Source organism: Antedon mediterranea, chromosome 4 (assembly GCF_964355755.1).
Source record: "Antedon mediterranea chromosome 4, ecAntMedi1.1, whole genome shotgun sequence".
Lineage (NCBI taxonomy): Eukaryota > Metazoa > Echinodermata > Crinoidea > Comatulida > Antedonidae > Antedon > Antedon mediterranea.
In genome coordinates this window covers 16,784,603-16,796,135 of record NC_092673.1, presented here as the reverse complement: position 1 = coordinate 16,796,135, position 11,533 = coordinate 16,784,603, and the positions used below count along the sequence as shown (strand labels likewise).

The 11,533-nt window shown below is 35.6% G+C and overlaps 1 protein-coding gene across 1 annotated transcript; it reads right to left on the bottom strand.

Annotated features, from left to right (window-relative positions):
- Positions 1-490, bottom strand: LOC140047615 (mitogen-activated protein kinase kinase kinase 20-like). The gene is made up of 2 exons (XM_072092652.1): positions 94-490; positions 1-11 (listed from the first exon to the last, which is right to left on the bottom strand). Exons 1-2 carry the CDS (start codon positions 488-490, stop codon positions 1-3), a joined length of 408 nt encoding a protein of 135 aa, XP_071948753.1.
- Between the last annotated feature and the right edge of the window lie 11,043 nt (positions 491-11,533).

Sequence of the window (11,533 nt, the reverse complement as noted above, 5' to 3'; positions counted from 1 at the left end):
TCAAATTATATCTATCAGTAATAACAAAATTTGGTGATTTGATGTTACAATAAATTTTGCCAAGATCATGAAGATACTGTATTGCAAGAGCACTTTGGCGAGTCCAAGTGAAAAATTGGTCCTTCTCCAGAGGTTGCTGCTGTTTTCGTCTCTGCTTTAAATAATCGAATAATGAACCATTGACTGCATATTCCATTACAATACAGTAGCTCCATGGGTCATTGGTAATGACCCCTAGAACCTCTACAATGAACTTTCTACCAAGGTCTTTTTTTTCTTCATCTGCTTTAATTTTTCTTAAAGTAAGAACATCAATGTCCGGAACATGGAGACGTTGAATCACAACTGGAAAATCATCTTTAGTTTTCCAAACACCTTTAAACACGTTGCTCATTTGACCCTTTTTGATACATTGTCCAAATTCAACATCATCTTTTGGTATTTCTAAAAGTTCAGGATATAAATCTGTTACTGCCTTAATAGTTGCCATTACTTTTCATCCAAATGACTTTCTGTAAAAAACAAACCATTTATGTACTTTATGCAAAGTTATAGTATATAAATATTAGAAAAATCCAAATAAATTGAATTATAACATTAATTTACTATCAAAATTCTCTACATGGCATTTAATCATATCACCAAACTTGAACATTCTATTTGACTCAACTGCATACTGGTAATTTGTGAGCCAAAAGAATAGCACAGATTTAAATAAAAGATTTGTAAACTTCAATTACACAGTATTCTTGAATCATATGTTTGAAGTCACCGTTAAAAAAACTCCACCACTGAAAAAGTTCCAAACATTAGAAAATAAAATCGTAAAGTTGGAGCATGGACCTGACTGTCAGTAGGCCTAGCACACACAGGCCTAAGTTTTGACTTTTTGCCTAATAACATTATAAATGTATATTTTCTTTTCACTATCCTTATACAGTCACGTCATAGTTGTTTATATTTCTGAGTAAGAAATTCCAAAACTAGGCTAGGCCTACTACAGCACTCGTATTTATTGTCGGCTTTGAATCGACAGACTCGAGCAAAAAAAGTTGTTAATATGATAGATGATGTCATTTCAATCATCTCGGTGGTTGGCCAGAATCCATAATTACCGCGCGGTATTTTTACAAAATCAAATCTGTTTCTATCCTGTTGTGAGTTTTCCGCTCACCTTTACCGCTCGTCTGTGTAAATTTGCCTTTAGCATATCAAACCACACGACATACTTCTGCTGGATAAATGAACCCTGTTTTGGCTAATGTTTACTATAATCCAACGTACATTGTTATTGTATTATTGTTTGACTAGCTTTTTATTAACCTTCATATTACTACAAAAAGTAAAATTAGCCTAAAATTTGCTGTAATGAAATAAAAACAAATAATATAACTCACACCATGGATTAAAGAATAGAAGGATATGCATCGACGGTGACATCAAACGATTTTACAACGCGCTTGCCTATACTAAAGCACTGCTGCCAATCAAACAAACACACTCATTGAACTCTGTGACTCTAACCGCGGCCCTCTGTAAAACGCTGCGAATCAACTGTTACATTTTTTTAGACCAAAACGTAACCATGTAGAAATCGTATGCGCAGTCTGAATGTTCTATTGACATGTCTGCCTCGATGATTAATTGACAACAAAAATATATTGCTGAATAATTCTGTTTTAGTTTCATCACAATCGGACTACGAAAAGTTCACTTTCTTACGACTGGTAATTTTAAGTAGTTGGTAATATTAATAAAATATGCAATTTTTATATTTGAATTATCATTATTTGCCTGCCATCTTCTGTCATTAAAAATTGCGTTAATCTATAGAATATTAAATTATGCATTTGACCATGTATGTTGTTATTAGCGTGGCCAGTGTTCACCCATACAACAATCGTGTTTTTAATATATGGCTAAGCAGTGGTTTCTTCATAAATCTCCTTAATTATCGATGTGATTATTTAAATTGTAGTGCCTGATGATTGGCTAGTGGTTATGTCATCCACATCACATCCAATCACCGGGTCTAATTGAATGAAAACAGCGATCCCTGATCCGGGATTGGCTGGCTATGTATAGTTGCGATTCGTTACCTAGCGGTCGTTTTGAAAAGTACACGCAGGGCAAACTTGATCACGAACAAACGAAGTACCTATTATTATTCACACAAGAAGTAAGACAACGGTGAGTACAGTAGAACCTGTGTTTTACGTACCCTGATTTTACGTTCCCTCGATTTTACGTACGCTTAAAATAACCGATGACGTCATCATTTTCTTACATTGAGGGCGCAATTTAACAACAACAAAGCACACAAAGCCACAATCATGGCTGTGTGAGGAATTCTGCTGTGTGGGGAACAAGCTACGCATGTGCATTCCCCCTAAAGCAGCGACTGTTTTTATTGATAGAAAACAATTATATTTTACACTTTATTTAAACATCGCACAGCCTGTATATACTGTACTTTTCTAGTTAGGCCTCACATCTTGCTAGGCCTGCTAGCCTAGCCTGAATAGCCTAGGCCTAGCTAAGCTAGTGACGCATACTGTACACAGTACAGAAGTAGGCAAATACGGCTAGCTACGATCTCTACGTATTTGGGGTCAATTTAAGGTCAATCTTGATTTTACGAATCCCTTGTTTTACGTACGCCTTTCGGTCCCGTACCATACGTAAAATGGAGGTTCTACTGTATATAGATCATGATTACACGTTGTATCTACTACACTTAAGATTAGCATAGGCCTACCTAGGCAGTATCAATGTCGGCAAATCATATGGTTTACTAGTAAGCCTAGAAGGCCTAGGCCTAGTATCCTTGCTGATTTTGTAATTTTACATGTAGGCTGAGACAACAAATAAATAGTTATTGTCTCAGATGTAGGGCTACTACAGGTCATAAAATGCTACTTTAATGTCATAGGCCTAAAACATTAGCGTAGATCAATCGCGGCAGAAACCTATACTAATTAAAATTATAGCATCTACAATTCTAAGCCAATAACAATATAGTATTGTTTTTATCTGGTATATTAATGAAGTAGGCCTACACTAGGGTCTTCACAATAACATACAATGTAATTTAATAACTGTTTTCAATAAACATTATACTCATTGGCGTGAGGCAGAGGCCTGAAGCCACTTGTTTAGGAAACCTAAGTGGCCCTCCAAGTTTCAAAGATCGAGGCCTCGGACGTTTTTAGCATTTTCAACATATTTTATGCCTGTTCCTCTGGGCACTGCTCATGGGCCCCAAGCTTCGGTTTAGCCAGTGAGCGCACATAGCCGTTACGCCACTGATTATACTGTTCAAATATGTATGAATACATACAGTGCAACAAAGAACGCGCGAAAGAAGCGTAGTCAACAAGGTTAAATGTCGTTGCACATGTGCAGTAAACAATATATTAGGCATGCGACCGTTTCGTTCGTTTCGTTGTTACCATGCGGTTAATTAAACTGTAACATTGTGGGCGGTCCGCGGTCTGTCGGCGAGAGTCAAGGAACCCTTGATCTCACGTTGATGCATATCCTTCTATTCTTTAATCCATGCTCACACTAATGAATTAAATTACACAATCATGGTTATGAATGTCTAAAACGAACGCTCCATCTCCTCCTGGTAAGCAATGGGATTGTACAGCTCTACATCAAAGGACGCTAACCGCCTACAAGGTGTTTATTGTTATGCAAAGTGTGCTGTGTTCTGTGTGTCACATGACTTCCTAAATCAGTCTTGCATGTCAGCCTATTCAATGGAAAATAAAAGATTTTATATAAACAGAGAACAAACTCACATGCAGCTGTTAATAGATTTTCGTTGTGAGGTGGTTTCCCGAATGATCGTAAAATCAAAACGGTACTGGGTATGACCAACTAGCGTTATTGTCACCGGCTAGTCATCCATTCATAGAAGTACTAATGTAGTAGCCTACCTGTACGGTGACCATAGAATGTGACCCGAGGCATGACTAACTACGACTTTTAGATGATAGAAAGTTGAGAAAAATGTTACGAGTAGTTGTACGACATGAAGATGTTTATGAAATTATGTCAATAAGGTTTACACACTAGGCATACAAATAGTAATGTTTGTTAGTAAAAATAATTTTGAGTTAATAAGAATAAGATATAAGGAAGAAAAGCAAAGAGACTATGGAGCGGCTATTCCTGAATATACAATACTAAGTATCGTAGATTTAAATTATAAATTTTAGGCGATCTTGTCAAAGGTCAAGCGCCATATAGCCTGCCACGTTTCGATATTCAATATTGAACTTGACCTGACGTGGTTCCATGGTATCTTTATATGAAAATGGTAGAGTGGATAGAAAATAATTAATTAAAAATTTACCTTAAAATGGTTTTGAACTGAATCGGTGGATGTCTTGTTGTTGTATGGTTTTAGTTTAAAATACTCTATGTTCGATATTAGTGCGTGCGCGTAATAGAATGAAATGCTTGCGTACGATGTGCGTGATGCAGAGTTGTACAATAGTGTATGTTTATAAAGTGTATCGTACATAGTAGTAGAAGATCGAAAATATAACATAGGTATATAATATGGTAGAATATAAAAAAGTAGTATAGAATGTAGAAAAAGGAAATGTTTGTTAATTAAAAGAATAGATTTTGAATGTGAGGAATGACTTATGACGGTTAGATCCCACTAGAGATCTATGTCGGCTCCTAGGCCTGTATAATCGTCGTGAGGTGGTTTCCCGAATGATCGTAAAATCAAAACGGTACTGGGTATGACCAACTAGCGTTATTGTCACCGGCTAGTCATCCATTCATAGAAGTACTAATGTAGTAGCCTACCTGTACGGTGACCATAGAATGTGACCTGAGGCATGACTAACTACGACTTTTAGATGATAGAAAGTTGAGAAAAATGTTACGAGTAGTTGTACGACATGAAGATGTTTATGAAATTATGTCAATAATGTCACTAGGCATACAAATAGTAATGTTAGTTTGACCAGTTTTGGTCTGATTAATAGTCACTTGCGTGTCTAAACCTGAAAGACAACAATGACTGTAAATTGCCCTGGGGTTTTCCAGCCAAGGTGAAAGTGCACAGTAAACAAAGGCTAGGCAAACACACATCATCACATTACTTTTTCTGTGTAATTTACTCTATATTATATAATAAATTATTTCATTTATTAAAACCACAAAATGTTTGTCAACTGTCATTGCATGTTACCATTTGTTAATCGGATGAAACTTATACATCAAAATCTCCATTAGTATGAAGAGTGCTCTAAGTCTAAGCCATGAAAAAATGTTTTACTGACTAATTAAGATAAAATAATTGCATAATGAAATTAAATTTCCTATCAGTTTTATTTTGTGAGGTAACAATGCACATGCCTTATGTGTACAATCTAACACATAAAAACAACAACACAATCCTTTGTAGTAAACTGTACATTAGAAATAGTAATATTCTTTTAAACAAATTAAACTTTTAAGTCACAATAAATTAATGTCAATAAAACAAAAAAATAAAAAGTATTTTCGACGGTGTAACTGTAAACTGAATTCAGATTTACAGTAGCCATAGTACAGCACAGCACCTATAATTATCCTACTTGACATATAAAATGTTTATTTATGTTGTTCACAACTTTATGTCCTTTCCAAAGGATGAGGTAATCATAAGACAACATCTAGTTGACAATTTTACCAGACAATTGATATGATAATAGATGACAGATACTTGTCAGTACAAATAATGCATATCACAAATCACAAATCTGATAACGTAATAATAGTTAATGCACACAATTGTGACAAAACTGTATCATAAATGTATAGTGGCATTCATCCTGAGTTGAGGAAATTCAGATACGGCATGTACTGTACTCACAGCAGCCACAGTGCATGGTGTACAGTACCAAGTCAATCAACACACTGTGAGATTGTACACAGCAGCCACAGTGCATGGTGTACAGTACCAAGTCAATCAACACACTGTGAGATTGTACACAGCAGCCACAGTGCATGGTGTACAGTACCAAGTCAATCAACACACTGTGAGATTGTACACAGCAGCCACAGTGCATGGTCTATAGTACCAAGTCAATCAACACACTGTGAGATTGTACACAGTAGCCACAGTGCATGGTGTACAGTACCAAGTCAATCAACAAACTGTGAGATTGTACACAGCAGCCACAGTGCAAGGTGTACAGTACCAAGTCAATCAACACACTGTGAGATTGTACACAGCAGCCACAGTGCATGGTCTACAGTACCAAGTCAATCAACACACTGTGAGATTGTGCACGGCAGCCACAGTGCATGGTGTACAGTACCAAGTCAATCAACACACTGTGAGATTGTACACAGCAGCCACAGTGCATGGTGTACAGTACCAAGTCAATCAACACACTGTGAGATTGTACACAGCAGCCACAGTGCATGGTCTACAGTACCAATAGACAAGTTCTATTTCCTCTGAAATATGATGTAAGAAGCATTTTTGGGTAGAAGCTGGGATCCACTTGATTTAGGATATTTCGACCTCGCTGATTACGAATATGGCGGATCCCAAGCGAAATTCGGCCATCTAAGCCCTTAATTTGCATAATTAAAAATGGCGGCCATTTTTTATAATTACCCTATATCTCGAGAACCACTAGTCACAGATAATTAATTTTGGTGTCAAAATGTTTTAAATATATGTTTTTATATTCACTTTAATGACACATTTTCTCAAAAAATTGATGCAAGTCGTATTTCTGACATTTTGACCTTTGACCTTGATTTATCGTATCTCAGTAACCAATAATCGGAGAGACACGAAATAGGGCTCAAATTGTTCAGAAACTATACATTCTTATTTATTATAATGAAATGTTTTTACAAAAAATGGCCGATTCTACAACTATTGACCTTTGAACTATTAGTCAAATATAATAATATAATAATAATATAACTTTGAAAATTGTGGTCTTATGAATTTTTTTTTCTTTTTAAATTGTTTAAAACATGTGTGTTTCTATACAGTCTAATGGCACATTTTGTACAAGAATGGCCGATAGTATGGTTATTGACCTTTAAACTACAGCATAGGCCTACTGTATACTGAATATAATATAATATAATTGCATAACTATGAAATTATTTATACTCAATAATAATTAGTAAAATTATAAAATTCACTGCCATCAAATATGATGTGTTATGATTTATATAGATTTAAAAAAAAATTGAACACGCAAGTTACATTTGTTGAAATTTAAAATTACCTGCCATCAATATGATGGAGTATGATTATAGATTTTTTTAAATGTGAACATGTCAGCTACATTTGGAAATTACCTGCCATCAATATGATGGATTATGATTATAGATTTAAAAAAGAATTTGAACACATAAGCTACATTAGAAAATTACCTGCCATCAATATGATGGATTATGATTATAGATTTAAAAAAGGATTTGAACACGTCAGCTACATTTGGAAATTACCTGCCATCAATATGATGGATTATGATTGTATAGTACCAGCCATCAATATGATGGATTATGATTATAGAATTAAAAAAGAATTTGAACACGTCAGCCACATTTGGAAATTTGGAAATTACCTGCCATCAATATGATGGATTATAATTGTATAGGTTTGAAAGAATAGTGAACACGTAAGCTACATTGGGAATGAACATGTTAAGGGCATCAGTTTTGATCATTCATGCAAAGGTTTCCGTCATCTTTAGCGTTGTTACAGTAGCATATTAAAGCTGTACATGGTAGTTTTGACTTTTTGCACCTACATCTATATGGTTATGCATCGTGTCTTGCATCCACAATAAATCATCTCTAACGAAGCAGTAGGAATAGCTTCATTTTTCAGAAGCACTGGTTGAAGTTTACCATTAGATAGCTCCCAACCAAAATATGTTGGTGATGGCAAATGCTGGATTGGCGATACAGCTTTTTTCAATACGAGTGCTTGGAAGTGTGCTCTTTTTATATGATGCTGGTGCACTGCATCGCTTGTTGGAGGTAATTTTTTTTTTTTTTAACATGGCATGCCTAACTTAAAACTGTCGATAAAGGACACCACCAGACAAAGATGAACCAAAACACAGAGACCAATTCGTCGAATTATAGAAAGTGGTGAAATACCGCTGCCAAATTGCTGGTCAAACTTGTTGGCATTACAAGATAATAATGCAGATCTGACACGATTTCTATCAGAGGAGTTGATTCGTCAAGCTCCTATAGACAAAGAAATTGTCACAGCTGGTGGATTTATGAAAGAATCAGTTGTTAAATCATCAAAATTGTACACGAATACGTTGTCTCTGGTCAGACCATGAAGAATCGGACACGAGACTTGTCATGCTGCCAATGTCCGATACGACACAGTTGTAGTTGCTTCTAGGGATACAGACGTACTAGTGATTCTAGTGTCTCACTACCAAAGCATGGTATCCAAATGGATGATGACAGGGACATCCAAAAAAAGAAAGTATCTATAAAAGACATTTTTCAAGCCTTGCCCGAGGGTTCTGCAAAAGCACTGATTCCATTCCACACTATTAGTGGATGCGATACTACCTCATATCCAGGGAAGAGTTAAATTATATTAATACATACATACAGTAATTTAACTCTTCACTGCTCATATCTAAGTGGTCACTCAAAGGCATCGGCATGGGAAGTATTAAAAAAAGGTATGAACTAATTAAAGACCTGGGAGAAAACCTATCAGTGACCAAGTTATTATGAAATCGGAAAGATTCATTTGCTACGTTTACGGTGTTGGTCAAGTTAAAAGTACCAATAAAGTTAGGCTTTAAAAAAAAAAGGCATTACCTCCAACAAGCGATGCAGTGCACCAACATATAAAAAGAGCACACTTCCAAGCACTCGTATGGAAAAAAGCTGTATCGCCAATCCAGCATTTGCCATCACCAACATATTTTGGTTGGGAGCTATCTAATGGTAAACTTCAACCAGTGCTTCTGAAAAATGAAGCTATTCCTACTGCTTCGTTAGAGATGATTTATTGTGGATGCAAGACACGATACATAACCTGCCAATAGATGTAGGTGCAAGAAGTCAAAACTACCATGTACAGCTTTATGCCGCTGTAACAACGCTAAAGATGACGGAAACCTTTGCATGAATGATCTTAACTGATGCCCTTAACATGTTCATTCCAAATGTAGCTTACGTACGTGTTCACATTTTCTTTTAAATCTATACAATCATAATCCATCATATTGATGGCAAGTAATTTTCAAATGTAGCTTACGTGTTCAAATTCTTTTTTAAATCTATAATCATAATCCATCATATTGATGGCAGGTACTATACAATCATAATCCATCATATTGATGGCAGGTAATTTCCAAATTTCCAAATGTAGCTTACGTGTTCAAATTCTTTTTAAAATCTATAATCATAATCCATCATATTGATGGCAGGTAATTTCCCAATTTCCAAATGTAGCTGACGTGTTCAAATTCTTTTTTAATTCTATAATCATAATCCATCATATTGATGGCAGGTACTATACAATCATAATCCATCATATTGATGGCAGGTAATTTCCAAATTTCCAAATGTAGCTGACGTGTTCAAATTCTTTTTTAAATCTATAATCATAATCCATCATATTGATAGCAGGTAATTTTCTAATGTAGGTTACGTGTTCAAATTTTTATTTAAATCTATAATCATAATCCATCATATTGATGGCAGGTAATTTCCAAATGTAGCTGACATGTTCACATTTTAGAAAATCTATAAGCACACTCCATCATATTGATGGCAGGTAATTTCAAATTTCAAATTTCAAAAAATGTAACTTGCGTATTCAAATTCCTTTTTAAATCTATATAAATCATAACACATCATATTTGATGGCAGTGAATTTTATAATGTTACTAATTATTATTGTGTATAAATAATTTCATAGTTATGCAATTATATTATATTTAGTATACAGTAGGCCTATGCTGTAGTTAAAAGGTCAATAACCATACTATCGGCCATTCTTGTACAAAATATGCCATTAGACTGGATAGAAACACACATGTTTTAAACAATTTAAAAAGAAAAAAAAATTCATAAGACCACAATTTTCAAAGTTATATTATTATTATATTATTATATTTGACTAATAGTTCAAAGGTCAATAGTTGTAGAATCGGCCATTTTTTGTAAAAACATTTCATTATAATAAATATGAATGTATAGTTTCTGAACAATTTGAGCCCTATTTCGTGTCTCTCCGATTATTGGTTACTGAGATACGATAAATCAAGGTCAAAGGTCAAAATGTCAGAAATACGACTTGCATCAATTTTTTGAGAAAATGTGTCATTAAAGTGAATATAAAACCATATATTTAAAACATTTTGACACCAAAATTAATTATCTGTGACTAGTGGTTCTCGAGATATAGGGTAATTATAAAAAATGGCCGCCATTTTTAATTATGCAAATTAAGGGCTTAGATGGCCGAATTTCGCTTGGGATCCGCCATATTCGTAATCAGCGAGGTCGAAATATCCTAAACCAAGTGGATCCCAGCTTCTACCCAAAAATGCTTCTTGATTCGTTTTCTAGGCCGTTTTTTGAGAAATGGAACCTGTCTACAAGTCAATCAACACATTGTGAGATTGCACACAGCAGCCACAGTGAATGGTGTACAGTACCAAGTCAATCAACACACTGTGAGATGGTACACAGCAGCCACAGTGCATGGTGTACAGTACCAAGTCAATCAACACACTGTGTGATTGTACACAGCAGCCACAGTGCATGGTGTACAGTACCAAGTCAATCAACACACTGTGAGATTGTGCACGGCAGCCACAGTGCATGGTGTACAGTACCAAGTCAATCAACACACTGTGAGATTGTGCACGGCAGCCACAGTACATGGTGTACAGTACCAAGTCAATCAACACACTGTGAGATTGTACACAGCAGCCACAGTGCATGGTGTACAGTACCAAGTCAATCAACACACTGTGAGATTGTACACAGCAGCCACAGTGCATGGTGTATAGTACCAAGTCAATCAACACACTGTGAGATTGTACACAGCAGCCACAGTGCATGGTCTATAGTACCAAGTCAATCAACACACTGTGATATTGTACACGGCAGCCACAGTGCATGGTGTACAGTACCAAGTCAATCAACACACTGTGAGATTATACACAGCAGCCACAGTGAATGGTGTACAGTACCAAGTCAATCAACACACTGTGAGATTGTACACAGCAGCCACAGTGCATGGTGTACAGTACCAAGTCAATTAACACACTGTGAGATTGTACACAGCAGCCACAGTGCATGGTGTACAGTACCAAGTCAATCTACACACTGTGAGATTGTACACAGCAGCCACAGTGAATGGTCTACAGTACCAAGTCAATCAACACACTGTGAGATGATCCCTTATTACACTTTTTAAATAGTGTACCAATTTCTTTATCATGCCATGGACCTATAAATTAGATAGGTCCATGATCATATTCTATGTGCA

Bases quoted from the DNA above. Each gene is read 5' to 3' on its own strand.
- LOC140047615 (XM_072092652.1), bottom strand. From the start codon at position 490: ATGGCAACTATTAAGGCAGTAACAGATTTATATCCTGAACTTTTAGAA.